This window comes from Scatophagus argus, chromosome 14 (genome assembly GCF_020382885.2).
Source record: "Scatophagus argus isolate fScaArg1 chromosome 14, fScaArg1.pri, whole genome shotgun sequence".
In the NCBI taxonomy this organism is placed as follows: Eukaryota; Metazoa; Chordata; class Actinopteri; family Scatophagidae; genus Scatophagus; species Scatophagus argus.
Window position 1 is genome coordinate 11,231,801 of NC_058506.1, and position 25,025 is coordinate 11,256,825.

General features: G+C 39.9%; 2 protein-coding genes across 2 annotated transcripts; one reads left to right on the top strand and one right to left on the bottom strand.

Moving 5' to 3' along the window:
• Positions 1–591: 591 nt before the first annotated feature.
• On the bottom strand, positions 592–14,281 carry nectin1a (nectin cell adhesion molecule 1a). The gene is made up of 10 exons (XM_046411692.1): positions 13,816–14,281; positions 5,002–5,114; positions 4,096–4,354; positions 3,403–3,520; positions 3,128–3,309; positions 2,910–3,027; positions 2,432–2,583; positions 2,119–2,251; positions 1,963–2,026; positions 592–1,695 (listed from the first exon to the last, which is right to left on the bottom strand). The coding sequence occupies exons 1-10, from the start codon at positions 13,865–13,867 to the stop codon at positions 1,369–1,371; spliced, it is 1,518 nt and encodes a 505-aa protein (XP_046267648.1). The 5' UTR covers positions 13,868–14,281; the 3' UTR covers positions 592–1,368.
• Positions 14,282–19,985: 5,704 nt separating this feature from the next.
• bud13 (BUD13 homolog) lies at positions 19,986–24,553 on the top strand. Its single transcript, XM_046411586.1, has 10 exons — positions 19,986–20,168; positions 20,329–20,416; positions 21,126–21,210; positions 21,300–21,746; positions 22,280–22,572; positions 22,750–22,858; positions 23,059–23,197; positions 23,302–23,483; positions 23,584–23,665; positions 24,137–24,553. The coding sequence occupies exons 1-10, from the start codon at positions 20,023–20,025 to the stop codon at positions 24,228–24,230; spliced, it is 1,665 nt and encodes a 554-aa protein (XP_046267542.1). The 5' UTR covers positions 19,986–20,022; the 3' UTR covers positions 24,231–24,553.
• The last annotated feature ends 472 nt before the right edge of the window (positions 24,554–25,025 follow it).

Consider the following 25,025-nt stretch of genomic DNA (forward strand, 5'->3'; position numbering starts at 1 on the left):
TAGTGGCCAAACATATCAGTCCTTTAATTATTTATTGTTAAGCATTCAGGTTGAGGTTTCTATCAGAAGCATCCCGTAATGATGTCATCTGTCCTTTCTGCTTATTTAAGAAGTGAATATGACAGAGAATATGCCTCCTTTTAAACAGGAGGCTGCATTGCAGAGAGCTAATTTCACCCCCAGAGTACATGTACATTGATAATTATTCAAATCTATAAAAAGATCACTGTAGTGAGCTATGTGATGTGATCTCATAACAAGGTCAGGGAGTAACAGATTATATTTAATAGGATTACAGTTTTCTGATCATAAAAATATAACTCTGAATAATTAAGGCAATTAAAGTCTACAGACATGCAAGAATTTGCTTATTAGCCAATGATAAGTTAAAACTTTGACCTTCTGGAGAGGAAAACTCATCAATTCATCAAAAGACGTGAGATATTACAGTCTGGACCAAACTGGTGGTTTGATCAACAGAACAGCATTGCCATCCATCAAGTCAAATATATCTACCAGATAAGAGATGCCTCTGATAAGAGGAGGACCGACTGTTAAATAAAGAAAGAAGTAGAGTTTAACTTCGGTCACTGCTGACAAAGATTACATGATGATTTTTATTTAAATGCTAAAAATTCAAGGCTCAGCCAACAACCAGTGTCATTGAATACTAAAACCCACAGATACCACAAATAAAAACATCAATTTCATAAATCAACAAAATATCTTCGGTACATAAAAATGTTCTTTTCTTTGCAAAGAAAAAACATACATGATACAAAATACAAGCACAATAAGACTGTTATATCAGAGCAGGAGGTAAAACCAACTGGTGAGGTCTGCTGTTCTGGGATAAGAGAAGTGGGCAACACAGATAAAATAGGAAAGTTTGATCATTTTTTGGTTTTGTCTTTTTTATAGAAAAATGATACCATAGAGGATAAAGTAAAGGGTCACATCAGACATGGAGATATAATCCTATCCATTCAGCTGGAATTGTAATTCATCCATGCACTGTACATTTTTCCAATGGCAGTCAAGTCATCATTAACTGGACCGTCCTCTATCCTAAAACTTACACTTGCTGGCAAACATTTCAAATATGGTTCAATAATATTCCCTTTTCAAAGAACACAATAAAAGACTGGGCAAAGGAGAGAATAAGAACATTTCAAAACTGTACTTAAGTCCAAAAACAAAAGCTGCATTGTCCATTGACTTCCAGAGCCGTTCACAATGATGCAGACGGTGCAGAAACGCTGCCTGATAGTCCAGGGTTAAACAACAATCTCCTCTTAGGAAAGGTTCAGGTTTAAATCAGGTTGTTTCATCTGAGGTCGCTGGAGAGATCTGAGTTTGTACCCGAGTTCAGACGTACTGCTCTTTGGGAAAAGTGTACGCCGCCACTCCCGGGGGAGGAGAGGACAATCCCTGTACCGAGGGGTATTTAAAGATGGCTGTGGTGTGTGAAGGAGGAGAGAAGGTGTTTTTTGATGTGGTGGTGCTGCCGCTGCTGCTGCTGCTGCTGGCTGCAGTGGTTGGTTGTGTGGACTGGTAGGGGTGCTGGGGCAGAAATGTGAGAGGGGGGTTGATGGGAGGGGAGTAGGGTTCTGGGTAGTCCTCCTTGTTACAGGCCAGTCTGTAGCTCACATAGTCTGCCGTGTTTGGAAGCTCTTCATAAAACCGTCCTGAATGCTGTGAACAAGTGAGAGACATGAGGACGTGTGGAAAAATAGATACAATACACTTCCTGTTGCTATTCAAGACATTATGTTTCATGAACCCCTTCCCCGTGTCCACAGTAACTGGTCTTTGACATGTGACCAAAACAAGTTCAAGAAGCTCAAATCTTTTTTTTTTTTGCTCCAAAGAAATTGCCACTACAATTTTACAAAATATGAGGAAACTAAATTCTTGTTTAAATGTTTGGCATGTAAATTACAAACACAACACATAGGTTACCTGGATTTCATCTCCAGGTCTTTTCCTTATGGGCTGGGACAATTTTCTGGATGGAGAGTCACTTCTGATCCAAGAGGGATAAAAGATATAGAGGACGTTAATGGTGGATACAAAGCATGTTGGGACATTAGAGGGACAGAAGGACTGTTTACTTACGAGGAGTCATTTTTCCTGCTTCTTATTTTGAGCACCAGGACTGTGATAGTAATGCCCATGAGCACTCCAGCAGCCAGTAATAAGGCAATTACGCTGATGACATCACCTGTTGCGATCTGCGGTAGTGGCTTCTCTACAGAGAAAACACACACACACAATAAACATTCTGACACATTACTCATTTGCAGTAGCAATAAAAAGTAAGTAGAACTGATCACTTCTTGCTTAAGAAGTGTAATTTAATAGAAATCCTTTAGAACTCTAAAACAATGTTAGCAACAGCAGCAGCAGCAGTAGAAGAAGATAAACATACCTATAATGCTGACCTCCACAGAGGCTGAACGTGTCCCGATGCTGTTGGTGGCATCACACACATAGGTGCCTTGCACGTCATATGTGACAGGCCCTTTAAAAATAATTACGTTGTCTCGGATCTCAGTGTTGCTCGGTATGGTGCCATTAATCCTGTGGCATGTACAGAAATTAAAACTTAAGGGGTCCATGTACAACTTTTCAAAAGAACGCTAATATGCTTATTTCAACTGTGGTCTTTTGATTCAAGAGATACTAGGATAGTTATCAGCAACTTGACATCTTGACAGCTATACTACAGTATATACCAACCATGAGACACATGCAAAATATTCAGTGACAGAGGCAAAAAAAAAATCCTATAAAACCGGGTAAAGTTGTTTACTCTTTTGTTACATTTTAAAGTGTATACCACTGTATGGTGGTAAAGCTGTGACAGTAAATTTGTGTCAAATTCAAACTAACAGAGTTGTACTCACAATCTCCACTGATACAGAGAGACGGCAGGGTTGGCATCAGCCTGGCAGCTCAGTTGGACGTTCTCTCGGTTCAGATACCAGTTCCCATCAAACCCATCAACAGAAACATCAGGCTCATCTGGTGCACACACAAACACATACAACAAACAGACATTTAACTTGTAATCAAACTAGTTCACTTTCTTATTGTCTAATTGTCACGTGTGAGAAAGACTTACACTGAATATCGAGTGTGACACTGTCAGTGAAGACCTCCTCGTTGTAGGTGGTGACACAGGTTAGCGTCTCCTTGTGCGTCTCTCTGCTGGGTACTAAAATGTAGTCGCTCTGAACGGTGAAAGTCCCGTCTGAGTTTCTGTACTCTCGGGTGCTCACTTCTCCCGGAACCCTCGTCTCCCACCTGTTCACATCAACGAGGAATCAGTGTAAACACAAAGAAATACATGGATGTATGGTGAGTTTTGTTTAGCCACACAAAAACACAACAACACACCTGATGGTACCAGGCGGTTTTCCATTGGCAGATAAACAGGTCGCCACAGGTGTTTTCAGATTGGATGAGCGAGCCACCAGAGTTGGTGTGGACAGGCTCATCTGAGTTGTTGGGCGAACTGAGGGAATAAAAATAAACAGAAGCATGGAGTTAATATGGCATACCTGCATATATACCTGCTTTGTTGAGCCAGTCCCAGCAGGGTACACCCTGGACTTTTAGCCAGTCCATTGCAGGTCTTAATATGGCATTAGATTATTCTAAAACAAATAAAATATAGCATACCAATGTAAATGGTGCTGACATGTAAAACCCTTAACCTTTTTTAATCTACTATTTGCATTCAACAGCACATTACAAATAACGGTATAAAGTAAGAATTTCACTGCACTATTTGTTGTCTATGTTCATCCCATGCAGCTAGGACTTCAAGTCCAAGAAATGTTTCGCTTTTTCATCAAAAACATACAACAGATGATATTTTTGGGTGCAGAAAACAACATGCAATATTTATAAATGTGTGAAAAGTTTATTCTTGACTGTGGAAATAGTATTTTGACAAAAAATAAAAACTAGTGCTTCAAAAATAGAACATTGCTAAAATAAGGACTATCTTTAATATGTTCTGTCATCTACAACAAAAACAATCCATCTATTTCACGTGAAGAACAGATCATCAAACATCTGTCTTACCGTAAACAGTGAGGTTTACAGTGTTTTCTCGGTTGCCAGCGGGAAACGTGGTGTATTCGCAGATGTATGTGGCCTCGTCAGAGAGGCGGAGTGAGGAGAAGGTGATGGTGGTGTCCTCAAGAGTCGGAGTCCGTCGCCTCACTGCCGCGTTCTTGAAGGCAACACGGTCCCTGTAGGGCGGGGCCACGGACACTCCCAGGGAAGGATTGGCAATTGCCACGTTCTGCTTAGTGCCATTCACCAGTTTCTGCCAGGTTACCTTGGCAAAGAAGGTTGGATGACATGTTAGACTGGTTGCTCCAAATTGTATTGGTCCTGCATGGGAAATTTAACCTCTGAGTTTCTTCCAGTGGCACATCTAATGCTTTTTATTTGTGGCATCTGTTCACCAAGAATGGCTGATATCAGGTTATGGCAGATCATGTGTGGACTGGAAACCATTTCTCCTGCAGAAATCTACTGGTTGGTCTACTTGATTTCTCCTACAAAAGATTTCTTATTGCGACTTCATTCTTGAAGTGCAATAACTGCTTTTGGCCAATGAAAGTAAGTTCAGTATTCCCTGTCTTTTATCTCACCAACTAGTTACTACCTGAATCTGTCTGCTGTTTGTCACTGAGTAGGATGTACAGTGGGTTTTCAGAACTATTTTGCTGAAAATAGCTGTCTGCTGTAACCTTTTATCAAGCCAAGGGCAGATGGGTTCACCTTGTTTATGAGATCAGTTATTCAGAAAGCTGAAAATAACCAAATTATTTCACTATTTTTGCTAATTATTCTGGAATTTGGAAACCATGTTGTGGATGTGAATGATTTTATTTCTGTGATTTGTATGTATTTGATGTTTTGCATACACTTGGTTGTGAAGCACATATAATCCACTTGTTCAGGCAGACGGCTGAATACCTGGGAGATTTTGACAGGCGGGGAGCTGTTGATGAACCGACAGCGGAGATCCACTTTTGAGCCAACAAACCCAGATTTCCCGTCATCCATTTCCACAGTCTGGCCATTTATTCCTGGAGGAGAAACACAAGAGTTTGAAAGGACCTACTTTCACCCATTCTGGAGACACACATACACAAATACACACATGTTGGCAGCACCAGACTGGCACACCCTAAGCTGTTCACAGTCAGCGCAGCATGTTGAGCTGATAAAGTGAGCTGAGCTGTCAAAGGTGATATATTTCAGCAGCGTGAGAGGTTAGCTGGGGTCAAAGGTTTTGGATTAGAGTGAGGTATAAATAAGCACGATTTGTTTGGTTACTGTTCCCACTGACTTACTGATCCCCTTTAACAAATCCACCGCAGAGCCACACCACTTCCAGAGAGTACATGAGTCACGTGTGTTTATTTGTGTTTGTCAGATATAAAGCAGGTAACACAATGGTGGAATGTACTTTGTTTTCGTGTTTTCATCTCATTCAACTTTATACTTTGATTCCAGTACAGTTATTTGGAAGTATATTACTAATTACAATTTTTGCAATCCTGATGACCATTTGCTGTACAGCTGAAATGGTTTGTTGACTGACACTGAAAATTAATGGCCAAATATTCGGAAAATTATTTAACTATAAGATTAAACACAGCTAAACTAAATATAGGATCTGAATACTTATTCCGTTGCTGAAGTTCCATCATATTTAATATGCCAGCCTCATAGAAAATAAAATCTATGTTATTCAAGATGCAGAACAATGAACATAAGCTGAACAATGCAACTCAGAACAATGGCTGTTTTCATTCTCATCATTCTCATACATGGTTAAACACACACACACACACACACACACACACACACACAGCTGTTTATGAGGCAATCCTTTAATTTTTGCAGCTAATCCATTTACAATCCCCTCTTCCTCTGTGGCAGCAGTTAAACAGCATGAGTTCTGAAGAGATAAAATATGCATCCAGACCAACCCTACTGCCAATTTACTCACTATAAAGTATAACATCACCTTGAAGTTCGCCAAGATAAAGACTATTTTTACCATATGTATTTGTAATGTGTTGTTAAAATTTATTTATAGGGGAAAAGTAAGATTTTTCAGTGAAGTTTTTCATTCTAGCTTAACTTAAAACCTGGGAATTTCTCACTCATGATGCCAAAATAAAAGCTTTGGAACATATCATTAATTTTATAGTAGAGTAGTAGATATTCCCACTTTCTCTTCTGATAAGACTACAAGGTTATAACCTTGGCTGGTTGCTTTTAACTCTCTCAAGCATTGACTTCCAAAAGCCAGATGGAAATTTTATGATATGACTGCGATGCTGAATCAGACAGTGTGAATGTAACCCATACCCAGGGGTGATTTCCATGTTTGCCATATTGTATTTTTAAAAAGGTAGATAATAGGTGCCATAGTTCATGGTTCATCATGCAGTCCAATAATTCCATGTTATTAATGGAGGTTTATTGATCTGTCCATCAGTATTCCGGTCTGCTCTCTATCATAGAGGCAACCGATCAAAATCTCCCCAGACTGTCAGCGCAGATGCTAAAACCAAAACTGTTCACCCAGAGGAACCTCTTGTGGCCACTAAGTTATACTGTGACCCATAAACACTATTTTCACATTCCTAATATTTCTATCAGTAGTGTTTAAAGGCTTCCTTGTTAAAAGGAAGTTTTTCCTCGCCACTGTCGCCATATGCTTACTCAGTGTGGGATTTTGCCCTGGGACCTGTTTCTCTCTGATTCTCTTCTTTTTTATTGTTTTGTAGGAATTAGGACTCTTGCATCAACAAAACGTCAGACGATAAGAACGTTGATGATGTCCTGTCTCAATCTGTTACTTTAACCAAAACGACTTCTTCCCGAACTCTTAACAAGTCCTGTGTGCTGCAATGTCACCAAACCTCCAGGGAAAATTTCACCAATTTCATGCCACAAAGTATGCTTTCAGGTGGTGATTGAGATGCATTATGGGAAATGTGGGCATCACAAGGAAAGGAGAATGTACGAAATAAAAAAGACACTATCTCTGATTAAGCTCAATCAATTCTGATCTTCAGTGCACAAGTGTTATAGAAATGCAACGCTAAATTGGTAGAGTACCCTTTTTACCATAATAGTATCATATAAAGTTCAAGAGTTGTTATAACAATTTTGGAACGCACCAACAAACACTCTGCTGTTGCTCTTTCTGTGGGGAACTGAAAATGGTATATTTTGTCGTTTAATTTGAAACAACAACATTACAATTCCGTCAGTCATTATCTGTGACTACTGCCTGTATGTCCTACAGTTCCTCTGTTGACAGGCTTTGACAAAGCTCAGTGAGTGGTATGCCCCTGGACTGCACTGATTTAGATGTATATATATATATATATATATATCTTCTTTTGTCAGATGATGTACAGTTAAATCTCTCATTTAATCCCAACGGTTCTGTGACACATGACACAATTCAAAACATTTCAACAAAAAGAATGGACATGTATCCACTCTAAATATAATAACTCTTTGGTACGGTGGCCGACAAGTACAAAATAATGCATCTGTTTCTTAAATGCAGCGCGTTTGTACTTGTCGGCCACCATACTTTGGACCATATGTTGGACTCCAGTGTTTAACTACAATACTTGTGTTACTTTATGCAGTATTACCCAAACTTGATTGGTTCCCTTATACAGAAGGAATTCCAAAAATCACTGGAAATGATTACTCCTGGCAAGCTACTTTCCAGCAGATGAACCAGGTTTTAGAGAAGTTTAGCTGTGTTGATTCCATCTAGTCCAAAACTCTGTAGGAAGACTTTTAACTGAACCAAGACATATTTCATACATTACATTAATTCTTTCAGCATTCATTTTTTAAATTTTATTATTTGGTTCTATGAGCATCTCCCTACAGTAATAATTATAAATAAATAAAAATTAAATCACCGATTACACTATAGAGAGTCAGAGAAATAGAGCAGATTTCAATCAAACAACAGACAGACATTAGATTAACAACAGTCTACTTATCTGTAGTTTTAAGCACATCTTCATGATTCAGAGAATAAATTCATTTAGGTTCTAATCTCTAGATTTATGAGACACCGGTGGCACAGATTCAAAAAGAAAAGGCAATGCATGTTGGTGTTGTTTTACCTGAAAGATCAAAACACCAAAACAAAGCCTCCATTCAATTATGATGATTAGAGAGTGAACCAATTCCATACTCTAGTAGATTTGCTTGGTCTTCCCTTTCTATATAAATCTGCAGGGGGAAAAAAACATTTAATATGCAAAAATGCATTTGGTATTTGTTCATGTTTCAAGCATGCAAACATGTATACAAAAGCTTAGATCCCCGTGGACTCTGCCCTGCTGACATCAATCATTAAAATATGACCAACATCCTCGCATGACGTCAAGTACAAGCTGAGCCATATGTGTGTGTTGTGACATTAATAAGTTTAATAGTATCGTATGAGAGCAGGAGTTCAATGTGCCTTTGTGTGAGTGGTTTGTGTGGGTCACTAGGAGGGAACAAGGCCAGCAGTGGGAGTAGATTACAACATTTAGTATATTGAAGTGCATCTGCTTCAGATCATGTGGGTCCATGTGCTGCTGTATGTATGGGCAACTCACTATTGCAACATGTTTTATCTGATATAATGTGGATTCAGCCCTTGAATTTGTGTTTTTTGAAAATCCATATCCAAAGAAAGAGGTTCAGCAATTTTCATTAGTATTAATGTTGTCAAGATAAATTTATGTTTGTTTCAAATATTTGTTAAATGCATTCATTGCAGTCTATTTTTAATGTATGATTCTGACTGTGCCACAATACCACAGAAATACTTCATGCGATTCATGTAAACTGAAAATTTAGCTAAGTGAAGATTTGCTGCCTCGTGGATGTTTATGTGAAAATTTTGAGGTTCCAGTCCTTCGGGTTCAGTCTTTTACTGAAGTAATGAGCAATAAACAATTTCTCCTCACATATGTTACAGTTATAATATTTTGACCAAACAACACCCATATTAAATGCATTGTGTCTGTGAAGATTTTTCTCACTTATCCAGATAGTAAAATGTCAAATTAGATAAAAAGTATTCACCCAAATAGCTTCTTGTGTTGATATTACAGTTTAATTCATTTGCACCAAATGTTGCCAGTAACTGCAACCTGGGCCCGATTTCCTCTGCATTCCCTCTGAATATTAGTCAAGTCAGTCTATGTGAACATAATGGGTAGAAGATGGGGTTACAGCATCAGAACTGAAGAAATCTAAATGCAGAGTGAAACATCTGTAGCTCTACAATCCGACAATCACTGGATGGTGTTTGAAATTTGATTTGCATATATATTGTGTGCAACACCTATAGATTATTTGTTTGATTTAGTGCTGAACTGTTGATCAAATTTGATCATGATAATGTAAGCTACGGGAAGAGTTTAGGAATAAGCTGTAGAGATGGATTCCACTTTCATGTCTGTATGATAAATATGAAGCTGCAGCCAGCAGATGTTAGCTTAGCTGAGCACATGTGCTGGAAACTGGTAGCCTGTAGTGGTTCAGCGATAAGGAAGAAAGCAAAACCTGCACACAAGCACATCTAAGCTTACTACTGACACTTTTGTCCATAGTTAAATCCACGTTCTGCTTTATACCTTTCTCCTTGTTTCATATCTCCTAACCACTGACTGTATATAAAGATGAATGACATGAGAGCAAGCCAAAGCCAAATCATTTCAATAGCTGCATGGTGATATCAACCCCCCATCCTTCACCTGCCTTCGCCACTCCATGTTAGCAGAAAGGACATGGGCCAAATAATAAATAAGTTTGACTTTGATTAGTTATTCAATGCCAGAAAAGGGAACTTGATACCACAGCTGCACTGCCTGATACTGCGCAGACTCTGGCTCCAAATGATGTCACCAGCACAGCATAGCAGGACTTGCACCTGGGACATTTTGGCTTCACTTTTGCACAGTGGGAGGAAGTGAAGAAGTGTCATCCATCTTTATGTATGTGAGTGCTTTAAACACTTTCTTTAACCCAACCACAAACACACACATATCCCACTGAGAGTGCTTTGTGCTGACCTGTGTTGCTGAGCTGATTAGTGCTTTTAGAGTAGAAGACACAGACACAGACACAGACACAGACACAGACACAGACACAGACACAGACACAGACACAAACACAAACACACACACACTACCATATCTTGATGGGCCCACCTCTCTCCCATGTGTCCATTCACATTTTCTTTTTGTTTAAACTAACTATGGGAAATGACCTCACCAGCTTTCATGACAATAATCCAAAAACAGCAACTCACGGGCAAGTGACGACCATGGGAACGTAACAAAAACAATAGCAACATTGTTTCACACTTGAATGTGCAACATGCAAGAGCAGCAGGGGCATCACAGTGTGGTGCTGGGTTTTTTGTTGATTTCCTGAGTGGATATGCTCTTTCTTCCTCCTACTCATTATGTGACAAGCCATTTTTATTCTCAAATGTGTAGCCTGGTGGAAAAAAAGGGGGAAATCAGCTGAAACTTCTTTTCATATTTCCTCACAGAGTTTACAGATTTGGGCATGCACCAATAAATTTGTACACTTTTGTTATTTAGCCCTTTGTTAAGCAGGAAATTGTGGTTTTTTAAATTGTTTTTAAAGAGTGTATTGGCTTTTATAATACTAACAAATAAAAGATTTAATTTGATAAACAACCTACTATAAGTGGCTAGTGGCTCTGTGAGGCTGTAGAGTACATGACAAACACTGACACTGAGCCATCCTGTTAGTGTGGCTACAAATAAAAATGTTGCCCACATAAGAAGGTTTTAATCCAAAAGGACAAATCTTTAAACAGTCCAGTGATTGGCCAAATTTAGAATAAAGTGGAACAGGAAAGCAGAGAAAAGATCAAAGAGCTTTTCTGTCACAATAGCACCAAGTAATATTTTAGGTAGACTGTTTACAAGCACTTGTAGAATGAAAATATGAGGCTCACATCATTACTGGTTGTGGTGCTGTTAAGACCATCACACATTAAACTGCAGTTTAAAGGCTGAACAAACTACATCTACCTTCAGCTTTGCTTTACTTGGCTACCAGAAGGTGACAGATACTGAAAAAACTGACTTCATGGGACAGATGAGAAAATGAAAAGCTCAGAGACAGAGAGAGAAAGAGGAGAGGACAGATTAACTGTTTAATCTTCAGGTCATCAAATCTGTGATTGATCGGGGATTACACCCTGTGTTTGTTTCTTTGGCCTTGTGACTTACAATAGGGAAACCTGAAGCAGAGCACAGACCAACTAACGGAGGTTCATCTGGCCTGTGACACTATACTCCTATACGCTATACACCTAAATAGGCTGGTATTTCACATAGCAGCTCTCTTTAATGCTTTAAACCAAAAGATTGCACAATGTGACAGCAAAGAACAACTTCGCCAACAATACCAACTGACTTCTGGACATCCTCTTTGCCAGATTATGGGTGCTCTTTTCCATTTTTGCCTGATTAAAATGGAAAAACACTTCTTCTCTCATTTTCCCCCGAATTGATTATAATCTCTCATTATTTTTGATTGAGATCTGCGTGCATGCATGGGTACATGGGGTGTGTGGGTGTGTAATCTCTGTGCCACTGCAGGAACGTGGAGTGTGCACTTGGCCGATGTTCAGCAGGCAGCTCACAGGATTATGATGACTGTTGCTACTGCATCTGTGTTTTGGGGACATGAGTGGAGAATAAAAAACGAGAGAGAGAGAGAGAGAGAGAAAATGAAGAGAATGGAGGAAGATCAACAGACTTGGTGGTGGGGTTGGGGGGGGGGCAAACAGTACAGGGTTCAAATTCTGGAAAGAGACAAACAAAGGAGGAAGTGGACACGAGGGCTGTGTGTGTGCACAGGATTATTTCTGTGGGGTAGCGTCTGTGTGTTCCAGCTGTGGTCAGTGGATTATGTAAAAATTCATGAGGATGCCTGTCTGTCAGCCTCAGTCAGCCTTTTACAGTGTCCTTCTGCAGTGGAGGATTGCACACACAAGACTTCCTTGTGACAACACTCACATCAGCCTGCTGGGGCACCCAACAGAGGCTGACAGACCTGCGGATGTGCTCTGAGTCTGCAGCAGCCAGGAGATGACAGATACACTGCAGCAACAGTGAGCAGGCTGGGTCTTGGCAGCAATCATGTTGTTACACCCTTCCTGCTCCCTGTGAAGCTCTAATCCACTGCCCTGTCCTTCGACATGACAATCCCACACACATGGCGCGTCCTCACACTATAACACATGCACACATGTATGCACAGAAGCAAATTACTGCTCTTCATGCACAAGGGAGTTTATCACTGACTGAGGGAAAAAAGCAATCACAGCAGATGTCACAACAGCTTAACACATCCGTATGCTGCCACAATCGCTTTTGTCATTACGTAATATGAATACCCCCCCACCCCCCCACATCTTTTATTGCATAGACACACACTCTGATACCAGCTGTACATTTGGCCTCAGCTTAGTTTGATCACACAGCCGCACCTGTTACAATGAGGCAAGAGGTAGTCCATTCACTCAAACACACACACACACTATAAGACGTGGGGATGCCATCTGCAGGGGCGGCCGCATCTTAGCGTGATTACACCAGTGCACCTGACGAAAACAGGCCAGTTTAATGTTGTAGTTCTGACTGATATGGTCTGACTTCTGCACTGATAAGGAGTGAGGTCATGTAGATTCAAAGATTAATTCAGCTGACTATGAAGATGGGAGCAGTTTGATGTGAGATGCAAAGAATTACACTGATTAAGTAAAACAGGCACTGAAACCCAATTTACACTTTCCATGTCAACTGTGCAAGGGTTCACTAAGGTTCCCTAAATTTTGTTGTCAGAGGTTGTACAAGTTGGGTCAGTGCAGCCACTGCCCTACCAGGGTACCTGCTGAATATATGCTATAAAACCAAAACAGACGAGGTATTTAAAGAGAAACTGTGTGCATATTCGTGAAACACATCCTTCAAACAGACTCCAGAAAGTAGCATAAACAATAAAATCCTCATCCACGATGTCCGCATGTGTTTGTGTTCGTGCTTTGCTTTTCCTTGGTTGATTGGCTAATCTGATATTCTTACTCTAAAGGTAACCAACCATCAGTCCTCAAAACCAAACCTAACCACCTCGACTAACCAAAGCAAGGAGTACAAGTAATAGATCTATTAAAAAAATTAAATTATTTATTATTAATGAATTCATCAAGTGCTACATATAAACCCTTTACCAAAACTTTTTAAACTTTTTACTACCTATACTTGATAATGAGACTAATAATCATGAAGGTTAAGATAAGTTTTTATATTATATATAACAGTCTATATGATACCACTAATGTAAAATAGACACAAGACACTATTACGACTGTTTATGCTGAAATATTCAAATATCATTTATCAAAATAAAAGCCTGAAAACCAAAACCACACCTCTAATTTACCTGTATTTTTCTCAGACTGGGTTTCGGTGGATTTTCTCTTTAGTGTTCACTTTGCGTACAGCTTATTAGATAGGTCCACATGTTCCTGACATTGAACTGTTCTTTTAGCACAACCTTATTAGTCCACTTCCTATCGATTTCGATATATTTAATACACAGAAGTCAATCTTTCACCTGGACCCACATCACCAGAGTCACACCAGTATTGTTTAACAGGTGCTAATGAAAACAAAAAGCGGAGCAGCCTACCTGGAATAACACAAGTTGTTATCAGGAATATCCAAAATCCAATGTTGTCCATGCCCAAGCCCCCGGTGCCAGCTTCACGCTGGTGTTAAATTCCCAGTGTGGACTTGTTTTATGCCTCTTGCTACCCAGACTAAACACACGCAGCAGGATCAACTTCAGGTCTGTGAGCCAAGGTCCAATTAGGTCTCCATGTATGCTCCAAGCCGAGCACACACTCCCCCAACCCTAAAAAGATTTATCAAACTTGCCTCCGCACCCTGTGTCACTTTTTCTTTCTCCCACTCTAATTCCGACCTCCCTCTGACTGGTAACGGAGCTGCATCAGTCTCTGTCCGGCTGAGGCTTGGCAGGGATAAAGCAGCTTATGGCGTGGGCAGATTATTTCCGAGATAGCCTACCCCCATTCCCGACCGACAGCTATCTGTCACTGTGTGAGGGCTGGGCTGGCTGCTGTGCACATTCAGAATAAAAGGCGCAGTCAGACTAAACGAGCGGCAATAGACTCAATTAGGGCTCAGACAGTGGCGTAGCTACAGGAATTAAGTCCCACAAATTGTAGCCCCCTATTTTATTTTTTTATTTTAAATTTTATTTTTAGTAGAGATAAACATAGATGAATACATGATTACAGAGACTTTTAAGTGAAAAATAAATAAATACATTGTGCAAAACTTTAAAAAAATGTAAGTGATCTGTGATCTCAAAGAACAACTTTTGCTCTCTCAGTTATTGATTTTGCCTCCTTCTGTCCTGTAGAGGGCAGCAACGACGCATTCTGTCAGCAAGAGTTTTGAAGATGAACAGGAGGACATTTATGAAGTTGCCTTTTTACAAACTGGATGTTAATGTGCAAAACTAATCTTCATTTTAATTAATTTTCCTGAGCACATTACAGGAAACATCACTCAAAGTGTTGGTTTATTGATTTTCAGAATGGCTGTTTTTGGAAACGAAATATTCCAATAGAAATTTTAGAGCTAAAGCCCAAAGCATATCCACACATCTCACTCTAAAATCAAGATAAAACCATATTGAATCCCACTGATCCATGTCTTGCGAGTGTGATGGGTACCTGCAAGACAAGACTAATGGTATAAAAATGAAAGGTTATGATAATTATTAACACAAATAATGAACCTGTGCACACACATTTGGTTTCTTTGAGACATCATAGATTCTAGATGAAGAATAAATTAATGGAAAAGAAAATAGATACATTTTGGTCTGATAGTCATTGTGTTGCTGTGTTGTGGACAATGAGGTTGGCTGCAATATGGAAAATGAGGAGGGAAAGTAAGTAGAGGCAACCACTGGGTGCATGAGAAATGAGGAAAGAGACTGAAAGTGGAAAATTAGAGAACACTCTGGGAGAAGGAAGAAAAAGTCTGAGGCTGCCTGAATGCGCCTGAAGATGAGAGAGAAAAAGAGGATGTACGAGGCGCTGTGCCTGATAAGCTAAATGAGATTGTATTCCAGATTGCATTCACTAGATTTCTTATATTAAAAATTAACATATTCAAAATGAATAATTTGACAAATTTTTGTTTGTCTGATATTAGTGATTAGGTCTTTTTTTAGTCTTCAGTGAACCAAGCTCACTGAGCTACTGCTTGTCCTTGTAGTTCTTTAAATTTGCCTCTGATGTTACTGTGTATTTACTCTGCATGAAGTACTTTAAGCTCATGTGGTTCACAATGAATTTCAAGCTTGTCTCTGCATGGAGTTCATATGTTCTCCCTTTCTGTGTGATGCTCAGGTGAACTGGGGACCTTAATGGTATGAATGTAAACATTTTACCTGTGTTACCTGTCCAGAAGCTTTCCTGTGTTCTCCACAGAGCATGCTGGGAACTGTCCTCTGTGATCATGAAGAGGGCGGAGGGGCTGAATAAGTGATTCCAGCAAAGTGTTCTCCTCTATTTTTACATTTTTTATAGATTTTTGTATTTTTCATTTATGCTGTTAAACCATTTAGCTTCCCTCTCTTTTAAAAAACAAAGTGGACTTTGGATGATGCAGGTGGCTGTATTGTGCAACCATGTTTTCGCTGTAATTTTAGTCATAGCCATCGATATGCAGCAACCATCATGCATCCCACGGCCTAACACTGGCATCTTGTGATCCAGACTATGAATCGACATCAACCTCCAGAAAGTGAAATTCCTTTTATTGTCCTTAGGGTGGAGACATTGAACCACTGCACATGACACATTTGGTATGACGGTGCTAGAAATTTCTACAAGATCATAAATTCACTCGGGTAGTGGATACTGGGCAGACATACAGCCAACAAAATGAGACATCCCTTTATTTTCCCTTCAAAATTCATTTAAAGCTTACCTTTTTACAATAAGTGCACAGTTATATGGTTGTTATACAGACCACATTACAAGAATCACCCTATAGGCTCTGAGGAAGTCATTTTTGATGTTTGAGCTTTAAAAGTGGAAATCAGAGAGAGAGTACCACATAGGCAGACATGAAGGGCAAACTAGGACAGGAGTCGACCTCCAGAAATGAGACAAAGGTGAGGAAAGGACCTGAACGAAAAGGAGACAAGGTCATAACATCCTGCTGACAGAAACGACGATGCTGACCGAGTTTTGCCTTAGCCCTGCCCCCAAGACCCTCCGTCAGACACTGCAGAGCAGAAAGACGAATCAGTGTTCTGTGGTCCACCCTCATCCCTCCCACTCTCTCCCCACCTCTCTGTATAGCTCCCACCTCATCTCAGTAGTGTGATGCTCTGCAGTGCTGCGCACTAAACTTCCACCAGCTGTTTATTCCTCAGCCAGACAAGAGCACGTAGGCAGGAGCTGCTGCATCATCCAGCCCTGACAGGAGGTAAGACTCTTCACAGATGTTCAGCTACAGCTCAGGGAGTAGGTATGAGGACTATTGTCATATCAGGGAGAGATTGAATATACTAGAAACATGTAGGTATGCACGGAAAAACAATGAAGTGTGTAGAGATATGCAAACACTAGTCTAATTTGAAACTCATTATATAATATTAGACTTGTACTGATACTGATACAAAACTGTGTCAAGGGCATTGGAAAAGTGTGAGGAATAGGGTAATAACACATGCAAAAAAAAAAAAAAAAAAAAAAAACAAGAAAGAGAAAACAACTGTTATGTTTTGCTCTGAATTATTGTCCAGTCATTAGGTGTGGCCATAGGTAAGCTCCAACTTCTGGGGACAACTGGACATTTACAATAATTTAGATCAGAGCATCAGAGCCATGTCAGCTTGTGACCGAAACAAGCACAGTTGTGTTTATTGATCCAGAAAAATTATTCAGGCTTTTTTTTTTTTAGTTTGCTTCCTTTATCATGTCTGTTCTCTTTTCCATTTCCCTATATGATATCACTATAAATAGTGTCATGACCTCACCCAAAATGACCTCACAACCGCCTGGAGAGCTAAGGGCTGAGAAGCACTGATTTAAATGGATCATAACTCAATTTAGCCTGTCTCTGTAAAACCGCACCGCTTACATTTTATTCTTATAAATGGTCTATTTAAACTGATTTTCTTTCTCACATTTCCTTTCTTTCTTGTTTTGTTTTGTTTTTTAAAGTTGGATGGGTGCTTTTCCATCATGCTCAAGTCGCTGTTTTTGTATGGAGTGCTGGGAGGTGAGAATATTTATAAAAAATATTCCTATTCTGGTATATGGAGACTTCTACTTAAAATGAAATACCTTTCTTTCTTCATATGTTCTCATTCTCCCACTCTGTTTGCCCCAGTGTTGCTGATCCCAGCAAAGTGCGATCAGATCTCTGTTTGTATTAATGATGACAACAACCTGAGGGTGGACTGTCTGGTCAAGCCGGAGCCCAGCAAGATCAACAGCTATGAGTTCTCTTGGTCCTCTGGAACCAAAGAGACTCTCATTAACACCAACGTGTCCGGTTCGGCAGCAGAGGGTCAGTTCAAAGGTAAAAGCATCGTGGAAGAGCTGCATCCCCACGGCTACAGAATGACCCTGATCGGCTTCACCGAAAAACTCCCACACAACACCACCTACATGTGCAGAATATCCAGGGAGGCTGCCACAGTAACTGTCGAGAAAAGTAGGTTGATGAACTGCGTGCATGCTGTTTGAGGGAGTGAGCATTAAAATAAGTGAGTGGGAGACAAATTCAAGAGGTTTTTGTCAACTGTTTGCATCCCACTTTTCTTCCTCTGCAGGTCAACTTGCCACATGTTCAGCAGTGAGCGTGTTTCTGAAGAGCTCTTTCTCCTGGATCGTTTGTCTGCTGCTTTTCTTCTATCACACACACAGCTAAAAACAAAAAAACCCTGCAAGCACACACACATCAAACCTTGCCTACGCATCTGTCCGCATCTACAAACATCCCCACAATAATACACCCACATATTGATTGTCAATAGCTTGTGAACGTCTCTCCTTCCTATATTTTCCTCCTAAGTGCACTGAAATGTTTTCTTAACTTTAACAATAAATAATGAAGATGACACACAGATGATTCAACAAGACGCGTTGGATGTGCTTTTAGCTGCAGAGACACACAGCTGCATGTGTATAAATGCACTGAGTAACCTGTCATGTAAATATTACTTTGGTGGCTGCAGCATTTGTTTTCAATAAAGATATACTATTTAAATCCAGAAAAACTTGCATATGAATTCAGTTTTCATATAGTGGAACAGAGGTGGGACACAGATGGAATTAAAAGGATCTTTTTAAACAAAATGTCATGCACACTAGCTCCATCATATCGGAGAATAGATTTACTAATAATCATGACGACAGAGAGACAGGTACAGAGTTCTCAAGTTGATCTACAGTGCATGAAGAAAACAATACACACACTTGGAAATTCTCATGTGTTTTTGTTTCACAGTCTTGAAATATATTTTTTTTGTGCTGATCAACTGAAAAATACATTTAATGTCAAAATCAAAACTTATCTCGACCAAGAGATCTGAATTTGTTACAAATTCATTACCTAAGTGTCTAATAGGATAACCCTAAATCATCACTGGTGTGACTGGCTAGTTTTAGAAGCCAAGTAATTAGTTAAATAGAAATCATCATGTGTAGGCTGGGGGGTTTGATTGATTGTAATGGAAATACACCTTTATGTGTGAGTCAGCACTGTGGCAAAACCTCCAACATGATGATAAAGGAACACCCCAGGCAACCCAATGAAAAGGCAATTAAAAAGTGCAAGTCAGGGGACGGATACATTTCCAGGTCACTGAACATCTCTTGGAGTATGGTTACATCAGTCATCCAGAAATGGAAACAGTGTGATACAGCAGAAACACTGTGCAAGAGATCAGCCCATACAGACTCAAGGCTATAACTTCTGCCAAAGGTGCATATAGTCTATGCTGACTTAACAAGTACACTAAATAGATAAAAGTATTGGCCCATCTGACCATTACACTAACAGGGACTTAAATGACATTGTATTCTAAATACATAGGCAGCTTTACAGCCTTAACAGCCTTCACTCCTCTGGGAAGGCTTTCCTTAAGATTTTGTAGTGTTTCTGTGGGAATGTTTGCCCATTCATGCAGTAGAGTATTTGTGAAGATGTTAAACCAAAAGACCTGGCTTGCAATCTCCATTCCAGTTCATCTCAAAGGTGTTGGATGGGGTTGAGGTCAGGGCTCTGAGCAGGCCAGTCAAGTTCTTCCACACCAAACTCAGCCATCCATGTCTTTATGGAGCTTTGCTTTGTGCACTGGGGCACAGTCATGCTGGAATAGAAAAGGGCCTTCAACAAACTGTTGCCACAAAGTTGGAAGCAAAGCATTGGCCGAGCCCAACCCCTGAAAAAACAGCCCCATACCCATACTTTTGTCGTATGTATTTAGTATTTTACATTACTTAATAATTCAGATCACTTTGTGTAAAACTGTTTTCACCTTGACATTAAAAAAGCCACATTAAATGTAAATTTATTCAGTGTGGTGTAACTGTAAAAGATTAAAACTTCTAAAGGTGAATATTTTTTTATAGGCTCTGCTTTCAATTTGAACTAACTAATACTGTTCATTTGAGACCTCCTAAATTATTAGATTTATACCAGCTATTGTCATACTACTGTCATAGATATTCCATGCCCATAACTCTGTTAAAGTCATATTACGAGCAGTGTTGACAGTTTGCTAAAAAATGAGCGTCTTTGAGCCTCGGTGCTCTCCGTAGTTTCTGATAACAACACCATGGCGGCTTCCATTGGTAGCAGTACTAAACCAGAACTATCTAAAGCTGAGTACCTAAAACGGTATTTATCCGCTGACGAAGGTGTCAGAAAGTCAAAGGAAAAGGATAAGGTTAAAAAGAAAAGGCGCAAGGTTCCCCAGAAAGGGTGAGTCGTCTGGAGCGTTCGAACTTTAATGTTTCGGGCATGTTGTGTGTATTAGCCAAGCTAGCTGAGGTCGGACTTGCTATTTAGCCATGGTCGCCTCGTTAAATTAAATGTTTTTAATAAAAAGTTACGTGGCTCATTTTTACTTGTCCCATTACAGACTTAAAATCGTAGACGATGACATAGACTGGAAACAGATGGTCAAAGAAGAGGAGGAGATTGAAGAAGACGAAGAGGAAGCTCCAGTGGTGAGAGCTTAGCTAACGCTATGTTGGCTACGTTGGCTATGTTGGCTAACCCGTGTTCATTCATTTACTTGAAGTGATTAGCCTGCTGATCTCTTCATTTACAACACACTAAAGTTTTTTTTCCTTAGGATAGCAAGTCATGACTCTACTCTGTCTCTGATTGGGCAGTACTTATTGCTTTTGTTTGTTGCATTAGTGAGATTCGGGTTTACCCAATAATGTCAGGGTAAACCAAACAGAGGCTTGAAAAAGAGGTCTTAACCTCAGTGAGACTGCTTGATTTATCAAAGATTAAAAAAATATATATATGTCGAAACATTCCCCATTATCAAAAATGCATAAAGATATTCAGTTTAGAATTGCATAAGATATAGAAAACCAGCCAGTCTTATAAGTATAAAAGATGCATTTAGCTCTGTGTGGCGTTTCTGCTTGAAACGTTACCAATTTATCACAAATCAAAATAGTAACCCTTAACTTTTTTGTTCATCTGTTAATCGATCAATTGACCAATTATTGAAGCACTAATTGTGATATTTTCTGGAACATGAAGTATGTCATCACATCGATGCAAAAACCGCATTGCCATGAGGTAGTCCTGTCCTGCTCATTTATTGGCTATAACAAACAGAGGTTTTAATAACATAGTTACCTTGTCATAAATGTCATGTCTCTCTTGTAACTTTAATTTTTGTGTTTGTGCGCTAAGATTGCCGAGGTGATTGACGAGAGACCAGAGGAAGTGAAACAACTGGAAGCCTTCAGAACCGGCAATAGATGGAAAGTGATTGGAGGTAAATGGGAATTTGTGAATGAAGTAAATAAAGAACCTTTGCCTGAGCAGTGAACAAGTTTATTTACTGTGAGTCTCCTCTTCTGATAGCTGATGAAAAGGAAGACAGAGAAGAGGCATCAAGCAGGAGTCGCCAAGATTCGCCAGAGCTATCATCAAAGAAGAGGAGGCACGATTCTCCTGTCAGAAAGACTCGACATGACTCTCCAGACACGTCCCCTCCCAGAAGAGGTCGCCATGACTCTCCAGACACGTCCCCTCCCAGAAGAGGTCGCCATGACTCTCCAGACACGTCCCCTCCCAGAAGAGGTCGCCACGACTCTCCAGACACGTCCCCTCCCAGAAGAGGTCGCCAAGACTCTCCAGACACGTCCCCTCCCAGAAGAGGTCGCCATGACTCTCCAGACACGTCCCCTCCCAGAAGAGGTCGCCATGACTCTCCAGACACGTCCCCTCCCAGAAGAGGTCGTCATGCCTTGCCAGAGTTATCACCCCTTAGGCAACATTCAGGGAAATCAGGGAAGATGCAAAGTAAAGGTGATTATTGAGGATGGACCTAGTCTCTTTTTGCACATAAGGCAAATTGATAAGTAACAAAACAGAGAACATCACAACATCAACAGCCAGAAGACCATCCAGCATCAGTCTACAGTATACTGTATAACTAATTTTCGTTTCTGAAAATGTATTTGAAAAGTACCTGAAGTTGTCTAGTTGACGTCCCATTTAATTGCTTGATGATGAAGGGTCAGACTGAAAGATAATTTTCATTTTGCTGAAACTCATTATTGGAAGATTTATACTTAAGAGCTGATTAAGTCGTAATTTGAATAATAATGTGTATTATGATTCGCAATAAAAAAATTTTTTATAACATTAGAGCGAAATTTGTTAAATGGTATATAGACACAGATATATATCCATATGGTGACCAGTCGCATCCTTCCTAGGATTTTTACTATCATCCCATCACAGTCCAGCTGGACTAACAACTTCTTGACTACTTTTCTGACTGTTTTGTACACTTTTGTGTTAATCTTTCACTAAACATTTTCTTATTTCATTGTCAGACTCGTCCCCCGCCAGAAGAAAGCCCAGCTCATCATCATCAAGTAAAAAACGTTCACCTGGTCCTCATCAGTCATCACTGGCAAAGAGGCATGATTCAGACTCTGACCAGTCACCTCCACGGAAAAAGCCAGTAAAGGGAGACGCTTCAGACTCAGACCAGTCTCCTCCACGGATGCGTTCAAAAACAAAACCAGGTTCTGACTCCGACCAGTTGCCACACAGGAGGCGGCCATATAGTGGAAAGGATTCAGATGAAGATCTGTCGCCACCTCGTAGACCTGGCCAATCACAGGTGAGCAAATTGTGTTCAAGGAGAAGTTAAAAAAGCATTCTTAAAGTAATCTATAATTATGATAACAATCTGAAATAGTTGTATGTATGCCTAGTCCAATAAATCAGACCCATAGTATAGTATAGTAGTATAGTAAAACCCAGAGTAAACCCAGAGTATTTACTATTTTCTTCTCAGGGTCCGAGGATGCTTTCTGGTGGAACGGCGGGTCTTGTGTCTGTAGATGTTTTAAGAAAAGAGCAGGAGGAGAACCGACGCCGAGAAAGAAACAACCAGCCATTAGAAGGTTGTCTCAACTGTTCTCCTTTAAGAAACTTTTATTTCACAGCTGTTGATAGCAGAGCTCACAGAACATTCAGTCTCATACCACCATGGTCTCTGCATACTTAAAATACTTACAGTCATACTTGTCATTAGTTCTTGTAAAGATAAATGATGGAGATTTCATTCAGGTAACATTTCATGCCTTTGTCCCGGTTATCATAGATGAATCCCGTAATGCCCAGACGGTGTTCCGAGACAAGAGCGGTAAAAGGAGGGACTTGGATTCAGAGAGAGAAGAACAGAGGAAAAAAGCTGGAGAAAAAGCAGCAAAAGATGAGAAATACGCTCAGTGGGGGAAAGGGTAAGTCTGCGTAAACTTTTCCCACAAAGAGTGTGATTGTGATCACATTAAAACTTTTAACGTGCCAACTTGCTGCAATGATTAAAGTCACCTCATGTTTATAGGCTGGCCCAGACCCAGATGCATCAGCAGAAACTTGAGGATGCACTACGGGAGGCCCAGAAGCCACTAGCACGCCACTGTGATGACGAGGATCTTGACCGCATGTTGAGAGAGCAGGAAAGGGAGGGCGATCCGATGGCAGCGATGCTCAGACGGAAAAAGGACCGCGATACAAAGACAAAAGGTTTTAATGGTTACATATCTGTATGTACCTTGTTCCCTGAATTACTGATGCAGAATGTTTTTTTACCAGTCATTGGATGCATCTTATTTTTGTTTTGTAGAGAAACCTCGATATAAAGGCCCAGCACCTCCTCCAAACCGCTTCAATATTTTACCAGGATATCGCTGGGATGGGGTTGACAGGTAAAGTGTGTGATGCATTTGTGATGTGGTGAATGTGACTTTTTGTCCTTCTGTTTAGCACGTAAGGGACATCTGTAGTTCGTGCTATTCTCTTAAGGCAGATTCATACTTATTCGTGTCTGTGAGGGCCTGCTCTGGTCTTAGTCGTCGTCTGTCCATATCTGTGCAAACCCTTTTGTGGACGTCTGCCACAGCTACTTCTTAATTTTGTCTGGGAAATGACAAACAGCATTATTTAACATTACCATCGCCACCTGGAATGATGTGTGGGTCAAAAATGAGCATGCATGACATGCCAGATGGACGCATACCCTCAGCTGTAGTATGAATAGAACGTGTATTGACCGCTTGTAAGTTAAATTGAGCCCGATAAGGACATTTACTGAAGGTTTTCTCTTCGAACTAAAGATGGTGTTGAGTATGCTATTGCAGAATAAATAGTGGAATTTGTTCTGTGTGTTGGTCTTGCAGGTCAAATGGTTTTGAGCAAAAGCGCTACACTAGGATTGCAGATAAAAAAGCCGTCCAGGAGGCAGCATATAAATGGAGTGTGGAGGACATGTAACGGAAAACAGAAACTCATGGTTCAGCAGTGGAACTGGAGAGAAGAACTGCTCATCCTCTAGAGAACTGATTGAACAGAATATCTAATCAGTGATGTTGAAACAACTGCAGGTTAACAAATCTACTCGACAGAACTGACTTTTTTAAAAGAAAGATTTTGTTCCCCTTTCAAAGCAGTTAATATGATGGACAAGTTGACTTGACATCAGATTATAACAAAGATAACTTCTCTATAGCAGTTAAGTGAGAGCATCTGTATGATTTTGTAATTGTTGAGCCAATATTGATGTTTTTCATTGTTTTATTAAATAATATTTTGCAAAATGTTGTGTCATGAGTGTTCACATACAACAATGGAATGTGCAGTTTACATGAATGGGGTTGATGTTCTGTTATCTTCAGACTTTTCATTTTCCGGCTTTAATAAGTCAGTATTCCTGTTGGGGGAAAAATGTGATTTGAGAACATTTATACACCAGTTTAGAAAGTGGACTTTTTGTGGGGATCGTTTTGTCAAGGTCAGGAAGGAACTTACTTAACATTTAAGCAAATTTGGATGGACAAGAAGTCTTAAAAGTACCATGGATGAAATTGTAACAGGTGCTGAGCTCACATCTCCACAGATCAATTTCCATGGTAAGTGAGCAGACTTCATTGATTGATGATTGATCGTGGTTAAATGACGATAGGTTCTGGAATAAACTAGACTCTGGACTTTACTTTGGAGGACAAATTATTATAGCATAACTTTGAATTATAATGCTTATTTGCATCTATGCACAATTTTATAAATAAT